The 24,073-nt window shown below is 34.8% G+C and overlaps 1 protein-coding gene across 2 annotated transcripts in view; it reads left to right on the top strand.

Moving 5' to 3' along the window:
- Positions 1–24,073, top strand: part of ZSWIM6 (zinc finger SWIM-type containing 6) — a 193,620-nt gene that overhangs the window by 154,128 nt on the left and 15,419 nt on the right. For both annotated transcript variants that reach the window (XM_079144018.1, XM_079144019.1), the window contains exons 5-8: positions 15,218–15,397; positions 19,711–19,887; positions 20,150–20,296; positions 23,467–23,613. In XM_079144018.1, the coding sequence (XP_079000144.1) occupies positions 15,218–15,397; positions 19,711–19,887; positions 20,150–20,296; positions 23,467–23,613 (651 nt within the window). The remainder of the gene's footprint in view (positions 1–15,217; positions 15,398–19,710; positions 19,888–20,149; positions 20,297–23,466; positions 23,614–24,073) is intronic.

The following is a 24,073-nucleotide window of genomic DNA, read 5'->3' as shown; positions in this document are numbered from 1 at the left end:
CTTAACTCTAGCAGAGCTGATCATAATGTTTTCAGAGAAAACAGATTTCTTCTGACTTGAATAATCAGTCTTGATTCATAAGTTAAGCTTTTGATTGTTTATCTGCCATTTTAATCTGCAGTGAAATTACTTATTTGCTGTGCCTGTCAGTCCTGAAAAATGCAGTTTTCCTTTGTGTAATTAGGTTCTTTTTAGACGAGCCTGTGTTAAATTTTAATTTTTTATTAGAGTTGTTGGTTATACGTAGTAGTTGGGTTCTTCCCTACAGACTCATATGTGCATAGAAATAGATTTCAGTTCATGATCCCCACCCCTTTTAATTTTGTGTTGGATGTACTTTTCCTACACATGGGAGCGACACGTTTTAACTACATAAGAATTCATGGTTAAAGTCTGGGGGTTGTTAGCTGTATATTTTAAGAATACTTCACAATTTTAGGTGATAATGTACTACTTGTCTTATACAGCTGAAATAGGAATGAAATGAACCTGATAATAAATCATTAATCTTGGAATTCATATGCGTATGCTCCATATACCTAACTTATAAAGAATTGTATGACCATGTAAGCTGGAAAGAAGGCTGAACACTGTAGTATTTAAGAATATTGATTTTGGGGGAACAAGAACCTTGGACCAGATCCTGGCTTCCTGCTTTAATAGCAGTATAATTCATATAATTCTGCTTTTCTCTTGAATCTCAGTTCCCTTATCTATAAAGTAATGTCTTCTGTTTGTTTTTGTGAGGGTGAAATGTGATAATGTGTGTAAAATATTTAGCACAGGGTTAATGTGAGGTAACGACTCAATAAACGGCAGCACTGTCAGGTAAATAAGTGTAGATGCCATTTACTTTTAGAAATGTTAGCTGAATTAGGTGGCACAATATTTGTACCCTAAAGATACATTGAAAAACTTTAAATACAGAATCTAATTAGAAATCCAACATGTATAACTTGATATTATTAGGATTTACCTTGAAGGGATAAATATTAGCATACAAACCAGCACTTAATATTGCATTGTATGTTGGGATACCTTTCATACTGTTAAGTTTTTATAATGACGTTTTTTTTTCTTGCTTGGCTTAAAAGCTCTTCTCATCTGTTGAGTGGTTTATTCGAATTTGATTATTTTAACCAACACATTCATATACAGCGTATTTGAGCAGAGTAATTCTTCATTCTGGGGGCTGTCCTGTCTATTGTAAGGTGTTCAACATCTCTGGGCCTTACACACTGTCATTAATAACCTTTTGCTGGTGGCATCCAAAGTTACACCAAATGTTGCCACATATCTCCTGGAGGGGAGGGTCACCCCTAGTTGAGAACCATTTTTTTCTACAGAATCAGGCCATGTTTTAGAAGATGAAAATAACAATAAGAAAGACTTGTTAAAGAGACTCAAGTGATAGAACATTGTACATGTTACACTTACACCTGTAATCTGTATCTTACCCTTTCTAGATGAAAGCTTATGGAATCAAAGCTTTCTTCTAGTTGGAAATGTAAAACAGTGAGTTTGTGAGGTAGGGCAAAAGGGTGTAATGATTTATACAGCTAAACGTTTGGTGGAAAAGACTGAGCGGGGAGTGCAGAGTTAATTCCCGTTGCCCACATTTGCTAAAAGTGTGGTTCTCCTCCGGCAGCCCTCTGCTATTGGTGGAATGCAGAAGTAACCAAAAGGCTTTCAGGATCATTGGTGTTCTGCTTCAGTAAGCTTCTGCCCAAGTTTGTTCAGGTCTAGGGTATGAACAGGTGTAAGATCACTAAGTGGATTAGGACCCTTTACCTTAGGTGAAAGATGTTTGGTTTTCTTCAGGGGGTTGCTGTCCTAGTTTTGGTGTACTTGTTTATAGTTCTTTTGCTAAAACCATTGAGTGCAAATTAGGTGGAGTGGTATAAAGGAAAAGGAAAAGCATGGTGGGGTAGAAAATAGCTAGTGGAAATGTGCTGTGGATAGTTCTAAAGCTGCATGACTCACATACCTGTAATAGGATAAAGGCTGTTGTGTACCTTGAGGTGTTGAAACTAGGAAAGTAGTTGAAAGTATTGAATTCATTTTCATTGTAATTCATAGCAGGTAAGTAAACCTCCTTTGTGAAAACAGGACCCTGTCTTCTCCTAAGTGCCAAGAGTTTTGACTTCTCACCAAATTCTCTGTACCATTTTTTGGATGAATCCTTAAAAGGGTTAATATTTTAGAGGACTGGCAGAATGATGTGTTTAATCATCATACAGTTTTATTTTTAAAGCTACAAATATTTTAGGGATGGAGGGAAAGGAGATAAATGCCCAGAGAGGGATTCTGAATTAATGAAATTTAGAGAATGACTTACTCAGTTTGGTTAACTTGGTTATTAAGGCAAATTACAGCTTTTATAGTGATGACTGCGAAGATAAAAGACCTTATCTATTATGGCTCTGAACTTGAATTTAACATTAAGAACATCCTTTCAGGATGAAACCTCTTTAGGGGAGGTGAGCAAGAAAAGAATGTTACAGGCAGATTAATAAAGGCTTGGCTTTTTAAAATTTTTTCTTATTCTACAAAATGAAAATTTTCTAATTAGACAATGTAAACATGGAAATCTAATGAATTTTATGTGTTTGCTGTTTCTTCAGTGTCACAGAAATCATTTAAAGTTGCCAAGAATACTTAGCCAAGAATACTTAGCTTTTAAGTACCTCAACCTTTGGATTTTACTTTTCTCTTTGCTGTTGTCTGAATAGTTGTGAACAACCTCCTCCCCCCAATCTCCACTTGTATGCTGAACCATCAACTCCCAGTGTGATAGCATTAGGAGGTGATGGCTTTGGGAAGTAAGTAGGTCATGAGGGTCCATGAATGGAATTAGTATCCTCATGAAAAAAACTTGACTGGCACTATCTGTGAGGAACTGGACCTTTCTAGGCACTAATCTGCTCCTGCCTTGATCTTGGAGTTCCTGACTCCAGAAACAGGGAGGAATAAATTTTTATTGTTTCTAAGCCACCCAGTTTATATTATTTTTGTTATGCAATTTGAATGTACTAAGAATCTTTTTTAAAATAGAAATAGTAATTCTGACTATGGAAAATTAAACTTAATTTTAATGAATGTTTAATTTATAAAGTTGTATAACTTACTGTAATTTAAAATGTATACTATAAATACTTTTTACAAAAATATATGCATTAAAATATTTCAATGCACAGTTCTGAGTTTGGACAAGTGCATGTAGTCATATAACCACCCCCACAGTCAAGACAGAAGGTTCTGTCACCCCCCCAAAATGCCCCAATGTTATCCCTTTGTATTTAGTTGATACCTTTTCTCAATCCCTAGCAACTTCTCAGCTCTTTTAGCTTTGTTTTTCCAAAATATCCTGAAAGTTGAATAGTAAAGTAAGAGTGTGTGTGATATGTGTATGTATGTGTACACATATGTAGGTATTGCATAACCTTTGGATTCTGACTTCCTTTGCTTATCATTATGCATTTGAGAAACTATGTATTTTAATAGTGCTTTAGTTTTTTGTACTGCAGAAGGATATTTCCTTCCATGAATGTATCCCATTTTATTCAGTCACCAACTGAAGGACAAACAGGTTGTGTTCAGTCTTTCAATTACAATTAAAGCTGCTAAAACATTTTTGTATAAGTGTGAATATAAGTGTTGTGTGAATATGTTTTTAATTCTCTTGAGCAAATCTCTAGGAGTTGGACTGCTAGAGAGTGAGAGTGACTGTAGAAATTTACACTCCCAATGGCAATTTATAAGCATTCCAGTTGCTCCACATCCTCTCCAGTACTTCTTATTAGATTAAAAATATTTTTCCTAATTGTAGCCATGAAAACATGTGTGATGTTATCTCATTGTGATTTTAATTTGCATTTTCCTCATGATTAACAATGTCAAGCATTTTTTTTGTCTGCAGTTTGCCATCTTTTATATCTTCTTTGGTGAAGTGTCTTTCTAGATTTCTTTTCCCTTTACAAAATAAAATAAAAGATTTTGTTATCTGGAGCAGTTTTAGGTTCACAGAAAATTTTCATGGAGATTTCTCATATATAAGACCCCCCCCCCCATTCATGGCCACCCCCATTATCTCATAGTGATCCATTTGTGACAGTTGATGAACCTACACACATCATCAGTATCACCCGGAATCCATAATTTTCACTAGATACACTGTTGATATTGTGCATTCTGTGGGTTTGGGTAAATGTGTAATGACATTTGTCTACCATTATAGTATCATACTGAGTAATTCACTGTCTTAAACAATCTGTGCTCTACCTATTCATCCCTTTCTGTTCCCTAATGGTAACCATGATTCAAGGGGCGGGGGGGGGGGGGGGAACCTGTCTCCATAATTTTGCCTCTTCCAGTGTTGTGTAGTTGGAATCATATAGTATGGAACTCTTCTTCCACTTAGTTCTGTGCCTTTAAGTTCTTCTGTGTCTTTTCATGGTTTGAGAGCTCATTTTGGATTTTGCACATTTTTATTGGATTGTTCATTTTCTTAGTTTTAAGAAGACTTTACTTTTTTTTTTTTTTTTCAGTTAAAGTCCTTTGTCACAAATATGCAAGTATTTTCTGCCAGTCTGTAACTTGTCCTTTCATTCTGTTGTCTTTTGTTGAGCAAAAGTTTTTAATTTTGATGAAGCCTACTTCATCAATTCTTTTATGGATAATGCTTTCAGTATTTTATCTAATACTTTTGCCTGTCCCAGGGTTATAATACTTATTTATAGTAGTTCTATGGTTTTAAGTTTAGGTCCATGATCCATTTTGAGGTCATTTTTAAATAAAGTAATGTTGTACCAATTTAGATTCCTTAATTTTTCCCAACATGACTATCTGATCATCCCAGTTGTTAAAAAGGCATATCTCGTTCACATCGAATTGACTTTGAGCCTTGAATTCACAATATTTGCATCGGTCTTTTTGTAAATTCACTATTCTTTTTGCATTGATCAGTGTGCCCTCCTTTGGCTAATAGTGCACTGTTTTGATTACTGTAACTTTATAGGAAATTTAAATTCAGTTACTCAGAGTCCAGCTTTGTCCTTCTTTAAAATTATTTTCCTAGTTCTAGTTCTGTTTTTTCATTGTGTACACAAACATCTAATAGGGTTTTGATGAGTTTGTGTTGAATATATAGATCACTTTAGGAATAATTTACATCTTAATGTCACCAGGTTTTCATGAACATAGTAACTTTTCATTTTTTACAAAGATTCTCTGATATCTTTCATCAGTGTTTAATAGTTTTAACATAGAGACCCTATACATGTTTTGTTAGAATTATAAACCACGTATTTTATCTTTTTTTGGTGCTAATATAAATGGCACTTTTCTGGGAGCACGTTACTGATTTCTGGTTGGTCCTATTTAACATATCTGTGGAGGTTTTTGTTTTGTCTCTGAATTTGTATTATATGATCTTCCTAACTTTCTTAATAGTTTTAGAAGATTTTTTTTTGTAGGTAGTTGTCTTTATATACAGAGGTTTCTTCATTTTATCCTTTCCAATCTGCCTTCATCCTCCTTTTCTTGCTTTATTGGCCTGGCTAGAACTTTTGGTATGATGCTGAATAGAAGTGGTAAGAACAGGCTTTTTGGTGCCAAAAATGCACATTGGAAAAAAGATAGCCTATTCAACAAATGGTGCTGAGAAAACTGGAAATCCATATGTAGTAGAATGAAATTTAACCCTTATCATTCACCTTGCACAAAACTCAAAAGTAGATCAAAGACCTAGAAATTAGACCAGAAACCCAGCACATACTAAAAGAAAATGTATGCCCAAACTCCAATATATCAGTTCAGGAACTGACTTCCTTAACAATTCTACTAAAGCGCAAGGAGTAAAATCAATAATCAATAAATGAGATGGTATCAAACTAAAAAGCATCTTTCAGCAGAGGAAAAAATCAAGAATGTGAACCAGAGAACCTACAGAATGGGAGAAGATCTTTGCCACCTGCACCTCAGATAGAGCATTAATTCCCAGGATATATAAAGAACTCAAAAAACTTAGCACCAAAAAACCAAATAACCCAATCAGTAAATGGGCAAAGGAACTGAAAAGACACTTCTCAAAAGAAGAAATACAAATGATCAATAAATACATGAAAGAATGTTCAATTTCTCTAGTAATTAGAGAAATGCAAATTAAAACTGCACTGAGATTTCATCTCATTCCAGTCAGAATGGAAGTTATCAAGAATACAAGTAACAATAAATGTTGGCAAGAATGTGGGAGAAAAGGAACACTTATACATTGCTGGTGGAACTGCAGATTGGTGCACCCACTGTGGAAAGCAGTACGGAGATTCCTCAAAAAACTAGGAATAGAACTACCATTTGACCCAACTATACCATTCCTCAGTTTATATCCAAAGTATTTAAGATCAGCATACTACAGTGAAACAGCCACATCAATATTTATTGCAGCTCAGTTCAAGTAGCAACCAATGAAACCAACCAACTTGCCCTTCAACAAATGAATAAAGAAATAGTGGTATATATACACAATGGAGTATTACTGAGCCATGAAGAAGAATGATTTTATGACATTTGCAAGAAGAATGGAAGGACCTGGAGACTATCATGCTAAGTGAAATAAGCCAATCCCAAAAGAGGGCAGAGGGAATAATAGATATTCAGTAGGTTTGACAAAGGGAAAAGTAAGGAAGAGAGAGGATAGGAAAAAGAAAGACAGTGAAATGACTCTAAAGTAATTTTCCTATGTACTTATAGTGAATCCCACTATCAGGTACAGCCATAAAAATAGGGTCCTAACTAGAATAAGATATATTCCATGTTTGTATAATTATATCAAAATAAATTCTTCTGTCATGTGTAACTAAAAAGAGCCAACCCCCCTCACCAACTTTTCTTGGGGTTTGTTTTGATATTAAAGGAAAAACATTTCATTTTTTACCATTATGATGTCAGCTGTAGGGATTTTTGCAGATGTCCTTTATTCTTGTTCTGTCACTTCTATTCTTTTGTTTGCTGATAGCTTTTATTTATCATGAAGAAATAAAGAACTTTGTCAAGTGCTTTTCCTGAATTTGTTGAAATGATTGTTTTTCTTCCTTAATCTGTTAATGTGGTGAATTACACTGATTTTTGAATGTTAAACCAGCCTTGTATTCCTGGGATAAACCCTGTATGGTTATGGTTTTATGTTTTTTGATAGTGCTTAATTTGAGATGCTAATATCTTGTTGAGGAATTTTACTTCTGTGTTCACCAAGAATATTGATTTGTAGTTTTTGTCTGGTTTTAGTATCAGGGTAATACTGGCCCCATAAAATATGGTGGGAACTAGTCTCTCTTTATTGGGATTCTAGAAGATACTGTGTAGAATTGGTGTTATTTCTGAAGTATTTGGAAGACTTTTCCAAGGAGGCTTCTGGACCTGCATTATTAGAGATTTTCAACTGCAAATTTAATTTATTTAATAAATATGAGACCATTCAAGTTATTAGTTCTTTGTGTTAGCTTTGATAGTTTATTATTTGCAGGAAAATTTTTCATTTTGTTTAAATTGTAGAACTTATGGTAATAAATTTTGTAATACCGGTAGTATCTGCAGTTATATGCCCTCTTTAATTTCTGATACTGATAGTCGTGGCTTCTCAGTCTGGTTAATTTTGTTGATTTCATTGAACTTTTTAAAAAGGAGTATCTTTTAGTTTTGTTGATTTTTTTTTTTTTTCTTTTCTGTTTTTGGTAATATTAATTTGTAATGCTCTTCTACTTTCTTTGGTTTTAGTTTCTCATTCTTTTTTTTTAATTTTAAGGTGGATATTTAAGTTACTGATTTTAATCTTTTCTAAAATAAGCATTTAATGCTATAAATTTCCCTCTAAAGACATTTTTAGTTATATGCTACAATTTTTAATACATTTTTTCCTCATCATTCAAATACAAAATATTTTTTTTCTTTCTCTTGTGACTGCCTTTGACTTGTGAGTAGAAGTACATTAATTTCCAGATATTGGGGGATTTTCCAGAGTTCTCTGTTAACTGGTTTTGAGGTTAGTTCTGTTATGTCAGAGAATGTACTTTATATAATTTCAATTCTTATAAATTTTTCAGTTTGTTTTATGACCTAGAACACCACCAGTCTTGATAATTATGCATTTTAAAAGTAAGTTTTTGTTAATGTTAGGTGGAGTGTCCTATAAATATCAGGTTGATTTAGTTGATTGATAGTATCGTTCAGGTATTCTCTAATTTTCTGTCTGCTTGTTTTGTCAATTATTGAGAGAGGGCTGTTGATGTCTCAAATGTAATTGTAGATTTGTCTATTTCAGTTCCATTGGTTTTAGTTTTATATATTTTGAAATCTTAATAAGTGTACTATGCTAATTTAGGATTATACATCTTTTTGGAGAACTTTTTCATTATGTAATGTCCCACTTGATTTGATACTAACAGACACTCCAGCTTTATTTTGATAGTCTTTTTGTGGCATATCGTTTTTCATTCTTTCATACTCAGTTTGTCATTATATTCATAGTGGGTTTCTTATACTAGAACAGAGTTGTATTCTTGGTTTTTAATCTGATTTAACTTATTTTTAATTGGTATGTTTAGACAACTCATTTTATAAAATTATTGATGTAGCTGAATTTAGGTCTCACATTTTAATTTTCCTTTCTGTTTGTTCCCTCTTTCTGTTCCTGTGTTCCCTTTGTGCCCCCCCTTTTAAGATTATATGAATCTTTCTAAGTATTTTAATTTAATTTGGATTTAATCTAACTTCTGTCCTTTTTGTTTGATCTACTAATATTCTTTTTCATGATATTATAGCAAATATACTGTTTTAACAATCTACTTTGACTAAATATTTTGCCGCATTAAGAGGAACGTAGAATCTAACAACTATATAGATCACTTTACTTTCCCTCTTTTATGTTACAGTTATAAGTATTATACATCCGTGCATTTTAAACTCTATAAACAGTGTTTAAATTTGTGCTTTCAACAGTTATGTTTATTTTCAGAATTTAAAAAGGCGTAAATAATGTATTTATTCAGATATGTATCATTTCTGTTACTCTTCTTTTGCTCCTGAAATTCTGTTTCCTTCTGGTATAATTGGTCTGTAGTCTCAAGAACTTCATTTAGACCTTTTTCTAGTACAGATCTTTAGGCAATACATACTGTGTTTTCCCTGATGTAAGAATGCCTATATTTCAGTATCATTCCTGAATGATATTTTTGCTGGTTATAGAATTCTGGGTTGAACCAATTTATTTTAGCACTTTAAATGTAGTGTTCCAATGTATTCTATCTTCTGTGAGTGCCGGTGAGAAATGTGTAATTATTTGAAGATTTGTTTTTCTGTATTAGGTGTTTTGTTTTTCTCTGTTTTCTGATTCTTTTTTTTTTTTTTTTCCTGTTGTCTTTTGCTTTCAGTGTGACTTGATTATGGCATGCTCGGGCATGGTTTTCTTAGAGTTTACCCTTCCCAAGTTTGATTAAGCCTCTATAAGTTCATATTGATCTCCAGATTTGAGAAGTTTTCAATAATTATTTCTTCCAGAGCTTTCTGTTTCTCCTCTGGAAATCCAGTAATATAAACATTAATAAACCCTTTGATCTATTCCCACCTGTCTTTAAGGCTTTGTTCAATTTTGTCTAGGTGCTTTTCTCTATTCTTCAGAGGAATTAATTTCTGTCTCCAAGTGCACTAACGTTTACCTCTGTCATCTTCATTGTGCTGTTGATCCCATTCAGTATTTTTAAATTTCATATATTTTCACTTCTAAAATTTGTTTGTTTTATAGTTTATATTTCATTTCTGATAATTACTTTTTTATTGTAAACAAATGGGATACATGTTGTTTCTCTGTTTGTACATGGAGTAAAGGCATACCATTTGTGTAATCATAAATTTACATAGGGTAATGTTGTTTGATTCATTCTGTTATTTTTTCCCTTCACCCCACCCCACCCACCCCTCTTTTCCCTCTATACAGTTCTTCCTTCCTCCATTCTTGCCCCCCTCCCTAACCCTAACTCTATCCCTAACCCTAACCCCTCCCTCCCCCCATTATTTGTCATCATCCACTTATTAGCGATATCATTCGTCCTTGGGTTTTTTGAGATTGACTTATCTCACTTAGCATGATATCCTCCAATTTCATCCATTTGCCTGCAAATGCCATAATTTTATCATTCTTTATGGCTGAGTAATATTCCATTGTATATATATACCACAGTTTCTTTATCCATTCATCAATTGAAGGACATCTAGGTTGGTTCCACAATCTGGCTATTGTGAATTGAGCAGCTATGAACATTGATGTGGCTGTATCTCTGTAGTATGTTGATTTTAAGTCCTTTGGGTATAGGCCAAGGAGTTGGGATAGCTGGGTCAAATGGTGGTTCCATTCCAAGTTTTCTAAGGAATCTCCACACTGCTTTCCAGAGTGGCTGCACTAATTTGCAGCCCCACCAGCAATGTATGAGTGTACCTTTCTCCCCACATCCTCGCCAACACCTGTTGTTGCTTGTATTCTTGATAATTGCCATTCTAATTGGGGTGAGATGGAATCTTAGGGTGGTTTTGATTTGCATTTCTCTTATTACTAGAGATGTTGAACATTTTTTCATGTTTGTTGATTGCTTTTTGATCTTCTTCTGTAAAGTGTCTATTCATTTCCTTAGCCCATTTGTCGATTGGATTATTTGTATTCTTGGTGTAAAGTTTTTTGAGTTCTTTATAGATTCTGGAGATTAGTGCTCTATCTGAAGTATGAGTGGCAAAGATTTTCTCCCACTCTGTAGGCTCTTTCTTCACATTGCTGGTAGTTTCCTTTGCTGAGAGAAAGTTTTTTAGTTTAAATCTATCCCAGTTATTGATTCTTGCTTTTATTTCTTGTGCTATGGGAGTCCTGTTGAGGAAGTCTGGTCCTCGAAAAAAATAAAATACTTGGGAATCAATCTCACAAAAGAGGTGAAAGACCTCTACAATGAGAACTACAGAACACTAAAGAAAGAAATTGAAGAAAACCTTAGAAGATGGAAAGATCTCCCATGTTCTTGGTTAGGAAGAATTAATATTGTCAAAATGGCCATACTACCTAAAGTACTACACAGATTCGATGCAATTCCAATTAAAATCCCAATGACATACCTTACAGAAATAGAGCAAGCAATCATGAAATTCATCTGGAAGAATAAGAAACCCAGAATAGCTAAAGCAATCCTTAGCAGGAAGAGTGAAGCAGGGGGTATCTCAATACCAGATCTTCAACTCTACTACAAAGCAATAGTAACAAAAACGGCATGGTATTGGTACCAAAATAGAAAGGTAGATCAATGGTACAGAATAGAGGACACAGACACAAACCCAAATAAATACAATTTTCTCATACTAGACAAAGGGGCCAAAAATATGCAATGGAGAAAAGATAGCCTCTTCAACAAATGGTGCTGGGAGAATTGGAAATTTGATAATTACTTTTATAATTTTTTTCAAGAATGTTACCTTCATCTCATGGAAGTGTTTAATAATCCCTATGAATTCTGTGACTGATAATTCTAACATCTTTTTTATTTTACTTGGCATCTGTTGATTTTTTTTTTCCTTTTTCCATAAGAATTGGTCACATTTTCCTATTTCTTTGTAAACCAAGTAATTTTAGATCACAGTCATTTCGAATTTTGTATTGTGAATTCTGGTTTCATTAAAATCCTCTGGAGAGTAAAACTTTTTTTTTTTAAAGCAAGCATATCAACCACAGTAGGTTCAGACCATACCTTGTTTACCTTCCTTTGGGTGATGGTACTAATGTCTGTTAGTTTTCAAAGCTTTGACTGTGCTGCCTTGGTTCTGTCTCGTGCACATGAGATGTGACCAGAACTTAAGAGGTTCTCCCTCCGTTCTCCTGAGTTGAGTGTCCTTTTTTTCAGTCCTTACACCAGGAAAATCAAGTTTTTCTCAAAGTTTTGCTGCATGAGCCTTCTATAGAGTTTTCCTGAATAAAGTTAATCTTTTGTCAAAACCAGGGGAAAAAATAGTAATGGGAAATCACAACCATTTGGATTACTTCTTGAAGTTTTAGTTTCCTTCCCCAGTCTGCTTCCTTATGTTTACTTCTCAGAGTCCTCAGATGATTGTTTTTTGTATCTTGTCCAGAGTTATTTAGTTGGCAGAGGTGGTGGGCATAATTCATCTTAACTGACTATGTTTTTATTTTAAATTGCCTTTTAAAAATATAGAAATGTGGATTGTAAATATATGTGGCTTAGGTTGTGGCTGTTTTTTAATTTTAATGGTAAAATTTACTGGATAATGAAGATAATTCAGTGCTCTAAATACGAAAGAATGTAAAGAATCTCTTGGACAAATAAAGCATAAACAGTGATCATTTCTGTCTTTATTATTTAGTTTCTAACACAAAACTGATTACACACAGAGACATGCACACATACCTTTACAACGAAAAAGTATTATGAATGAACTGCTTATCATCTTGTTTTAAAATTAGTAAATTTGAACTTTTAAAATTTGTAAAATACTTGCTTGAATTAACTACCTTTGAAGAATGTAGATCATGAGTTATACCTTTACTTTAAATTCATTGCTTTTCCTTTTAAAGGTTAGCGAAATTTTGATTAGTATTTATTTACTTCATACAAAAACCTACATTTAGTGATGTCATTTGTATAAAGATTGATTCTGGTTTAATTGTTTAAGGACTTGTTTAAATGAATTTTAGTTTTAAAAGATCTATTTTACTGGCTTTTTTACTCCATAGTGTTTGTACTCCATTGGTATATGTGATATATGGTTTATGTATATATGCACACCACAATTAGTATCTATGTTTGTATCGATGTTGGTATCCATATATGCATATACATATATGTACACTAATTGATAAACAAAATAAAGTTTGAAATTCTTATAGGGAGACTAGGAAATAATTTGTGTTCAAAATTATTTGAGGAAGTCTGGTCCTAGGCCGACATGTTGAAGATCGGGACCTACTTTTTCTTCTATAATCTGCAGAGTCTCTGGTCTGATTCCAAGGTCCTTAATCCATTTTGAGTTGAGTTTTGTGCAGGGTGAGAGATATGGGTTTAGTTTCATTCTGTTGCATATGGATTTCCAGTTCTCCCAGCACCATTTGTTGAAGAGGCTATCTTTTCTCCATTGCATATTTTTGGCGCCTTTGTCTAGTATTAGAAAGTTGTATTTATTTGGGTTTGTGTCCGTGTCCTCTATTCTGTACCATTGATCTACCTGTCTATTTTGGTACCAGTACCATGCCGTCTTTGTTACTATTGCTTTGTAATAAAGTTGAAGTTCGGGTATTGCGATACCCCCTGCTTTATTTTTCCTGCGAAGGATTGCTTTAGCTATTCTGGGTTTCTTATTCTTCCAGATGAATTTCATGATTGCTTGCTCTATTTCTGTAAGGTATGTCATTGGGATTTTAATTGGGATTGCATTGAATCTGTATAGCACTTTAGGTAGTATGGCCATTTTGACAATATTAATTCTTCCTATCCAAGAACATGGGAGATCTTTCCATCTTCTAAGGTTTTCTTCAATTTCTTTCTTTAGTGTTCTGTAGTTCTCATTGTAGAGGTCTTTCACCTCTTTTGTGAGATTGATTCCCAAGTATTTTATTTTTTTCGAGGACCAGACTTCCTCAACAGGACTCCCATAGCACAAGAAATAAAAGCAAGAATCAATAACTGGGATAGATTCAAACTAAAAAGCTTTCTCTCAGCAAAGGAAACTATCAGTAATGTGAAGAAAGAGCCTACAGAGTGGGAGAATATCTTTGCCAATCATACTTCAGATAGAGCACTAATCTCCAGAATCTATAAAGAACTCAAAAAACTCTACACCAAGAATACAAATAATCCAATCGACAAATGGGCTAAGGAAATGAACAGACACTTCACAGAAGAAGATGTACAAGCAATCAATAAACATATGAAAAAATGTTCAACATCTCTAGTAATAAGAGAAATGCAAATCAAAACCACCCTAAGATTCCATCTCACCCCAATTAGAATGGCGATTATCAAAAATACAAGCAACAGGTGTTGGCGAGGATGTGGGGAGAAAGGTACACTCATACATTGCTGGTGGGGCTGCAAATTAGTGCAGCCACTCTGGAAAGCAGTGTGGAGATTCCTTAGAAAACTTGGAATGGACCCTCCATTTGACCCAGCTATCCCACTCCTTGGCCTGTACCCAAAGGATCTAAAATCAGCATACTACAGAGATACAGCCACATCAATGTTCATAGCTGCTCAATTCACAATAGCCAGACTATGGAACCAACCTAGATGCCCTTCAATTGACGAGTGGATAAAGAAACTGTGGTATATATACACAATGGAATATCACTCAGCCATAAAGAATGACAAAATTATGGCATTTGCAGGCAAATGGATGAAATTGGAGAATATCATGCTAAGTGAGATAAGCCAATCTCAAAAAGACAAGGGACGAATGATATCGCTAATAAGTGGAGGATGACACATAATGGGGGGGAGGGAAGGGTTAGGGAGGGGGGCAAGTATGGAGGAAGAAAGTACTGTATAGAGGGTAAAGAGGGGTGGGAGGGGTGGGGGGAAGGGGAAAAAATAACAGAATGAATCAAACAACATTACTGTATGTGGATTTATGATTACACAAATGGTATGCCTTTGCGCCATGTACAAACAGAGAGGCAACATGTATCCCATTTGTTTACAATAAAATAAAAAATAAAAAAAAAAAGAAATGTTAAAAAAAAATTATTTGAAATTATTTATTGTATGCCCTTGTTATTTTATTGTAAACAAATAATCTTAGAAGGTAAATTTCTGTGTAGAACCATGAAATGGTATATTGTAGCATCCAAGTATAGATTCTATTATAAATTGAATCATAGCATTCTGTATATTATTGACTTTTTTTCCTAAGATGTCATATAAGAAGGAAGATGATTACATTAGCATTTGTGAAATATGTTTCTTCTATAACAGTATTTAGAGCCTAGTTTCAAACTCGGAATCTGTTGTTCTCCTCCCATTAAATTCTGTATTATGTTTGTGGCTTGCTTTAGGAGAAATGAGTTATGAAAATGGCAAACTTTGATCCATCTTGAAGTGATTTAAAATTTATCTTTAGCAGTTATGTAAGAATTGGAAATTTTTATCATTTTAAAAACTTTATTTCTTGTACCTTAAATTAGGTGCTCTGTGGATGTGTATAGTTTTAAACCCGCACTGCAAGTTGGAGCAGAAGGCGAGTTGGCTAAAACAGCTGAAAAAGTGGAACAGTGTTGATGTCTGTCCGTGGGAAGATGGAAATCATGGCAGTGAATTACCCAACTTAACTAATGCTCTGCCTCAGGGTGCAAATGCCAACCAAGGTGAGTCTACATAATGTTCTGCTCAGTTTGTGTCTACTTCATTGTACGTTTGTGTTTATAATGGTAACTTAAGTATATACGGGGAATTATTTTACCCACTTCAGAACTTATTGTAGCGTAAGGACTTAATATGTTTTGACTGTGAATGTGTGTGTTTTAATTTTACCTGACCTCTGTATGCTTTTTTAATTTAAAAGATTCTCAGAGTACAGATATATGTAATAGTTACACATATTAGTTATGTGTTTAAATGGGCCACTAATTATTTAGTTTGAATTTTCATTAATTTTTAAAAAAACTATAGAGGAGAATGGTATTAGATTACTTTGTAAAACAAAATATTGAGGTGCTTGAGAAGCTGTTTTATCCCAATTCATACTTGGCCTACTGTGTAATAAGTTAAAATTTTTTTGATTTAGAAAGTAGTAAGGAAACATTTTATGACTGGACTCGGATCTGAAATTCTTTGGACATTTGAACTGGGAGACTTCTCTTTTTGGGCGGTGTGTAGGGGGATTGAACTCAGGGTCACTCAACCACTGAGCCACATCCCCAGCCCTATTTTGGGTTTTATTTAGAGACAGGGTCTCACTGAGTTGCTTAATGCCTTGTCTTTGCTGAGGCTGACTTTGAATTCTTGATCCTCTTACCTCCGCCTCCAGAGTGGCTGAGTGGCTGGGGTTACAGGCATGTGCCACTGTGCCCGCCCTGGACTGGGGACACTTCTTTACTAAGGAATGTCTACTACACTTTTCTCCACCTTCTAAGGCTAATAGTGGTGCCCTCCAATCTGTGGAACAGCCAAAAATTCCCCCAGATGTTTCAGAACCTCATCTCTTATTTCTGTCTTGCCTTTTCAGCCGTTCTCTCTCTGTTGGATTGATTCATTCAGCTCAAGTCCCTCTTCATCTATTTAAAAAAAAATAGATCTTCCTTGGCTTCATTTTTCTTTCTAGCTACAACTACACGGTTTTCTGTTTTCAGAACCAGATTCTTAACTAGCTAATAATTTCTGCAAATACAGATATCATTCACTAAATCATACCACTACTTTTGCATGATTTCGTGCCCTTTTTGGTGAAAATTTGAAAGACTTTAAAGTCATGATAGAATCAAGATGGGGTTAATTTACATTAGAAGAATCTAGAATCAAAACTATCCTCTGTGTGTTGGTTTTATAAGTAGTTAGTACTGCTAAGAAGAGTTTGGCAGTGTGATGAGTTCAAATGAGATATTCCAGTGTTTTTAGCCTTTACAAAGAAAGAAAATGATATATGTTACTCTCTAGAGACTTGTCCAACCAAAAAGAAGTTTTAGAACTTGAGAAAGAGTTCTCCCCCGCCCCAGACACTCAGAATTTTTGAGTTGACTGTGCAACATTTATTCTCTTGGTTGCTAGGAGAGGGTATGCCAACATCTCACAGGCAATCATGATCCCTTTCTATTTTCTTATTTGGAGGTTTCTCTACATTTCACTTCCTGCTTTTGGGGGACTGCCACTCTTAATATTTTATACTTTACTTTTTGCTCTCCATTTATTTTGTTACTCTTGGTTAAACATGAATATTCCATAGGCCTTAGAAAACTGGTAAGAAGTGATTCAGCCTCCTTATACCACAGTTCATTCCATTTATAGTTTGGCCTAAGAGTTGCTGGTTTCCAGAGGCAGTATTCATAGCTGTTTTGCCTAAAGGCACCAGAGCACCTGCTCACAGGGGAATGCCCACATCCTTCTGATTGACTGTCAGAAGAGGCTGAGGCTCATACCTGCAGTGCCTCCTCAGTGCTGTCTTCCCTGGGGAGAGGCAGCAGTGGCCAGGAGAACCCAGCAGCTGTGCCATTGCACCTGGACTGAATGTGCCTATGGCATAGGCCATGGCAGGATTTGGTGCATTTTCACATTAAAGTGGATGTGAAGTGCTTAGAAGGCCATCCTCTGATGAGGTCATTTGTTAGAATTGATGAACAATGAGATTAGAATCTACAGTTTGAAAGAGTGCTTTTAAAAAATACGCTAGAATAATAGCCAGTGTCCTATTTTTAATTGTTTTGATAAAAAATAAGATTTTTCCACTTTTTACTGTTCTAAATTTCCAGTTTTAATGTTAATTAGGTAGTCTGTTTTCTCTTTTCAGTCTTAACTATAGTAATTGAATAACCAGAGATACCCAAGATTTTTTTTTTTAAATGGCCATAATTTTGACACCTAATCAAATCAGATTTTCAGTTGTACATCTTTTTAATCATTATTTATAAAATCAGTTCTTAGGCATTGCCATGTTATGACAGAACTTTATAGCCTTCGTTTTCATTTAAATATCATTTCATGAGAATTGAGCCTTTTCTGTTACTATTGTTTTATTGGTCATCTAGAGCTTACGAATGATACATGCCTGGTGTGTGTCCTCTACATTTCTCTGTGTTCCCACAGTCACATAAATATGTGAACAGTTTGGAATTTTGTTTTGTTTTTTTCCCATAATGAAATCAGCCCCTACAGCTTGCTTTTATTAATAGTACGACAGATTGTGAGCAATGTCAACAGGTAGAGCTCTTGTTCTTTTATTACATGCATAATACTAAGTTGCTCTTGTAAAGTCTCTTTTTAGTTTTAAATTCCATTTTTCTAATTTGAGCTACACAAAATAAATGAAGCAATTACAAGGTTATGGAAGCAGTGTCATCCTGGGTACAGGCGTATTTATTCTGCTCAGTGAAAGCAAAACAAAACAAAACAAAAACCCGAATAGGTTCAAAAGGCAATTAAATGTAGGAGTTAACTCTTCCACTCCTCTAATCTTTTAGTGTGTGTGTGTGTGTGTGTGTGTGTGTGTGTGTGTGTGTGTGTGTGTCTCAACAGTGAATCTAGGTAGGGGCCACTGCAGATGCATCATTATTTATGCTCCTTAAATTATCTGTCATCTGCGTGTTTTAATACTCTGCCATTCAGTTAAAGATACCTAACTTGACCTGAGATCAAGCTAAAGTAATCTCTCTGTTAAAGACTTGTCAGAAGCTTTTCTGAACAGCTGAATTAGCTGAATTTGTAGTAAGGATATCTGTGTTTTGATCCTTTTGCCACCACCTGTCTGTGTGACACTGGAAAGTCACTCTACTTACCTTGCTGGTCAGTTCTAACAACAGAGTAGAGAGACTAGACTAGAGAAGTACTGTAGTCCCTTCTCAGCTTAGTTGTTCTCTCATTTTTGTGTTTTCCTTTTGTCTGTGCTCAACTAAAGGTCTAAGGAGAGGGAGATGAAACCTTATCATAAGGAAATTCCATATTTAGCTTATACTTGAGTCTCAGAACAGTGAGGGGTTATATTTGAGCTAAGTTAAGTACACATAAATCAGTTGTTATCCTGATTTTCTTTTGAGGCTTGCTAGGGTTTGTGAACCATAGATGGTAAGTTTGGAGTGGGAACCCAAGAGGTGGGAGAGTAGATAGAATTTTTAGGAATTGAAATATCCCAGGAGCTGAGGTGAGAATATCCTTTATTCCCCAAACATTTCTTTTCTTCGTCAGGTCCTGAAACTTGAACCCTCTTCGAAGTGTATGATTCTGCTCTTTTGTGATGCCCCAGCATACACTATGCTGGGGACATCACACCAGTCATGGAACCTGTCCAGGAGTCAGGAGGCAGCCTATAGGGGCAAGGTAAGTGCGCTGGTTTGTTTTGTAGCTATGTTGTGTGGCTTTGTGAAATGTTAAATATATGCATTTATGCCCTTTGGGATATAAAGTGGCATTTAATCGTTATATCCCGAGAAGCATAATAGTTTTAATTGTGCAAAACCGCACAATATAGTTAAAAAATATAACCAAAAGCACAACCCTTATGCATATTTTTAAAGGCTGAATGCATCTTCCTGAAAGGTTCCATGGCTGGTGTCACATCTCTTGCATAGTGTTTGTGAGAGCTGTTGATCCCATCAGGGGCAGCCCACCACAGCACCTCAGAAGTGGGGAGCAGTGAGTTTTCATGTGATTTTTGTGCCGAGTGCCTCTTTCGAGTGTATTTGGCATGGAAACTAGACTTGACAGTTCTTTTTGCAGGATGCCTTTAACCTTAGCTTTAATGGCTGCAGAATGTTTGTGTTTGATAAAGCAAGTGAGTGAATGGTGGCTCCTTGGGCTGACTTGCCTCTTAGTACTTAGGTTGTGAGAATATTCACCCTTCGCCCTTCTGCTTAGGGGGTGCAGGACATTGTGTGTGGGTGTGTTCATGAACATCTGGCCACAGAATGGTATGACTGATTTATTCACATGTGAACAATAGCTGACACGGCTTTCTGAATTGTGGAAAAAACAGATTCATCGAACAGGCCACATCGGACAGTGTTCACACGAGCCATCGAGGCATGCGATCTTCACTGGCAGGATAGCCATTTGCAGCATATTATCAGCAGTGACCTATACACCAACTACTGTTACCATGACGACACTGAAAATTCCCTCTTTGACTCCCGCGGGTGGCCCCTCTGGCATGGTAAGTGGCCAAACCGGAAAGACATTTCCATGACTTACTTCTTTGTTTAGTTTCTATAGCATTATTAGAGTGGGAGGTGGAGAATTGAGGGATTCAATGGAAGACGGATGAATGCTTGGCAATAGGAGCTGAGTTTTTCATTCAAATCCAAGTCCAGAAATGGTTTCTCATGTCTTTTTAATAGTATTTTGGGAGAAACATCTTACTGTTAAATCTGCTTTTGTAGACAGTGGCAACTTTACCCCTTGGTTTTCTGTTTTAGAACATGTTCCTACAGCCTGTGCAAGAGTGGATGCATTACGTTCTCATGGGTACCCCAGAGAAGCACTGAGACTAGCAATAGCTATTGTTAACACATTAAGACGACAGCAACAGAAACAGTTGGAAATGTTCCGGACTCAAAAAAAAGGTGAATGTGAAGGAGTTTGTTTCCATTGGAATGGGATTCTTGGTGGTGACCTCACTAGGTTTTGTATTCGTCTGGGAGAGATGACTTTTAAAACTAGAGCCATAGAAATGACTTCATTCACCACTCTTTTAGAAATATTTGATAACTGATTTGTAAGAAATTTTATTCTGTTGTTTTTTTTTCTTGGTCGAATATTGTAAGAAAAAAATTTTACAAAAACCTTTTAGAGGGCACTGAGCACTTGCCCAGCATGCATGAGGCCTTGGGTTCCATCTTTAGCACCACAAACAAAAAGCTTAGATGAATTTAAGAAGTTTTTGTTGTTTGAGTAACTGTTTAATATGTCTGTATTATCTAACATGCAAATAGCTTAGTCAAGTATCTTACTTTGTGACAGTAAAATAATTATAACAGGACTCAGGGTAGGCTGCATATGTTTGAATCCTAGTAACGGGTTGCAGCTGGGCAACCTTAGCCAGTGACTTGATTTCTCTGTGATTTTGAGTCCTCTTCTATAGAATGGGGCTCAGTAGAGGACCTTTCTGTTAGCATTGAGAAGATTAAAATAGTTAGTTTCTATAAGCTACGTAAAACAAGGCCTGGCATGCTATGTAAGAACTTTAAAACATTTTAGCCAGTGATTTTGTACTTGAGGACATGTTTGTTTTTTATTTAAAGTGACCATAACAGGACTCCTAGATTTTTAAAGTTTTGTATATAACATTCGATGAACTGTTAGCTGACAGAACACTTTTAGCTTCTCTTTATCTTGGTTTATTAATCTTTTAAATTTTGAATAAGTAGTATAATAATGGTCATTCTAGAAGGTTGTATCATGCTTAATCATCAGAGTGAAATTTATATGCTTTTTCTCATTGATCTATGCACTTCTTTATTCTATAGGTGTAAATTTAATTGTTCATAAAATGATGTCTATGAAATTAAATTCTTTTGTTTAGAAATCATGGAAATATAATTTTTAACGTGTCTTTGGTTGATTTGTTTTGTTTTTACTCTGTAATTTTAATTAAGAAGGTTTAGTTTAGTTGCTGTGTGACTTTTTTTTTCCCTTTTGGTTATATTTTTGTTTTTGTTCTTTGGGTGATTACATACATATGCTTTGAGTACAACTAAGTTATTAAAAGTTATTGAAATAGGCTGGTGGTTGGAGCATGTGTTTGTCATAACTTTCAGTGACTTTTATATTGGAAGTATTGTGAATGTTAACTAGCACTATCATTTATACAGTGAAAAAAAAATCCACATTTACAATTTGAACCAAAGAATGAAAAGTTCAGATGGATTTGGAATGTAAATAACCCTGATATGTGACTACTTTGGTCAATTTTTCATGTTCTTCACATCATTACTGGTGTTTGCAAAAAATATTGCTAGAACTTTGAAAAATTTTTCCGAAACTCTTCTTCCCCTAAATATTCACACAATCTTTGGCCAAAGGCATTTACTTCTGTTTAGTATAAAAGATAATATTCAGGCTAAGGAAGAGTACAGCACTTATTGTAGTGCAAAGAGAACTAACTCATGATGATCATCTGATTTTTTTAAAAAATTCATATAAATTTTACTAAGAAATGGTTTTTAAATTTTGGTTGGTAAAATGTTGCAGTCGCTAAGAAATACAAAGTATACAAATGTTAGTTCATGTAGTTCAGTTAGAAAGCATGTTAGGTTGGACTTCTTTGTCTTTGAGATAATATTATAGCCTAAATCTAGACTTTTCTTAGACCCATTTCTCTTTTATCATACAAGTGATGAAAACTTATATTTCATACTGTACTCTTTAAGTATTACCTAGATTTTGTATCTATTATATCTGTATCTTTCCCTGCTTTTTTGCTGTTGTTGTATGTCCATATTGGAAGAATAGGCTTTGTAGCTATCATAAAAATCCAAAGTGCCAATAATAGTTGCTTGTTAATGGACCAAGATTAGTAAATATGGTGTCTTAACATCATCAGTGTTTCTTAGCATGATTTATTAGCTTCTTGATTCAGAAAACAAAGTCTTTTTTATTTCTTCCATTTCCTCAGTTTTCATCACTTGACAATATATTTGTTTGTATAAGCACACCACTTACCTTAACATAGGGTTTTTCCCAATATTTGACCATTCCCAAGAGTAATGCTCATGTTTCTTTTTTTTAAAGCTATTTATAAGAAAACCAGTGGTAGAATCCAAAGAAAAGGACCTTTCCAAGAAATCTAGAACCAAACAAATTTTAATACATTGTGCCAAGCCATTTTTCATTTATATGTACTCATAGTTAATAATTCAAAACCAGAGGACTTATGAAGGAATGATGAGTTCATGAAATGACTTTTTGGCTATTTATAAGTCAATTTTTTTCTTGTTTATTTTTCCTCATAGCTTCCATGCTTTCCCTTAAGGAGAAGCTACTATTATTTATTGTCTTAGAAAACATTTAGACACAGATAATATTTTACAGCAATGGAATATATCTTAAAACATTTGCAACTTTTTCCTTAGCACTCCATAATGTAACTTGAAAAGGCTGACATTCTGTGGGGGAAAAAAAATGGAAAGAAAATGTTTCCTCCACATATATGCTATCTTCTGCTATTCCATTTGTCACAAAGTTTCTATCTTAAATGACTTAGAGATCTGTAATAAGGAGGACTTCTGTGAAGTGGAGGGTGATTTAATGATATTAAACCATGGAAATCTGTGTTTAAGCCAGGATCTTGAAGTCCTCAATTTAGATGAGCCAGTGAGTGCTGAATCCTGCAGACACCTTCTTGATGTAGTTGTAGAGTTAACTACTTGATGATTCCAGGGGTCTTCATATCACTGCCTTCTCAGATTAAAATTTGGACTTTATTAATCCCCTTATAATGTGAATGGTAATGTTAACCCAGTACATTGGATACATGAATGAGGTAGATGTTTGAGAGCTGTCCTGGAATTTAGTGCCATTTACATTGATTTACAGGTAAACCTTTAGAATTCAGAATAGTTCACAAGTTAGGAAATATGGAACCTTTTTATTTTTAATTATAGGGGGATTTTCATCTGTATTAGTACTAATTTGTCAGGATACTACTATTAAACAGTAAAGTCTTTCCTTCCTCTACTTCCCTCCTTCCCCCACCCTTCTGTTCCCTATCTCTCAATTCCCTTTTCTTATACAGAGCTACCCCATAAAAGCATAACCTCAATAACCAATCTGGAAGGCTGGGTCGGACATCCCCTAGACCCTGTGGGCACTCTCTTCAGTAGCCTTATGGAAGCCTGCCACACTGATGATGAAAACTTCTCTGGGTTCTCAGATTTTACAGGTAAAATCATTGACACATTAGTATGATGGGTTTTTTGTTTGTCTTGAAACCCTGAGTGGCACTAGTCTTTGTTTTTCTTTATATTATGCTTTATGAAGCCATGTAGAACAAGGAAATGGGTGCTCACAGCTTTTAGGCAGGCTTCCACAAGCAGAGAAAAGTCTTAGAGACAACAGCAGGAAGCATGTGTCAAGAACTTTAAAAATATTTATTTTCTTATGACCATGGTTCTGCATCTAAGAATTTATCTGCATTTATGACTATTTTCCAACATAAAGATGAAAAAATAAGGATAGGCATCATAGCATTTAGAAACAGAAAATTTAATTTAGTTGCTTTTTAAATTTATCTTTGCATTAAAATGACTTAAATATTATTAGTCTAAAGGGAGTATTAAGTACCATTTATTACTGTTTTACATCACGAATTCCTTTAAAGTGGTGTTTTGAGAGTTCTCTTG

Source organism: Sciurus vulgaris (genome assembly GCF_902686455.1).
Source record: "Sciurus vulgaris genome assembly, chromosome: 6".
Taxonomy (NCBI): domain Eukaryota; kingdom Metazoa; phylum Chordata; class Mammalia; order Rodentia; family Sciuridae; genus Sciurus; species Sciurus vulgaris.
Note: the sequence above shows the minus strand (reverse complement) of the source record. Positions and strands in the feature narration are given on the sequence as shown.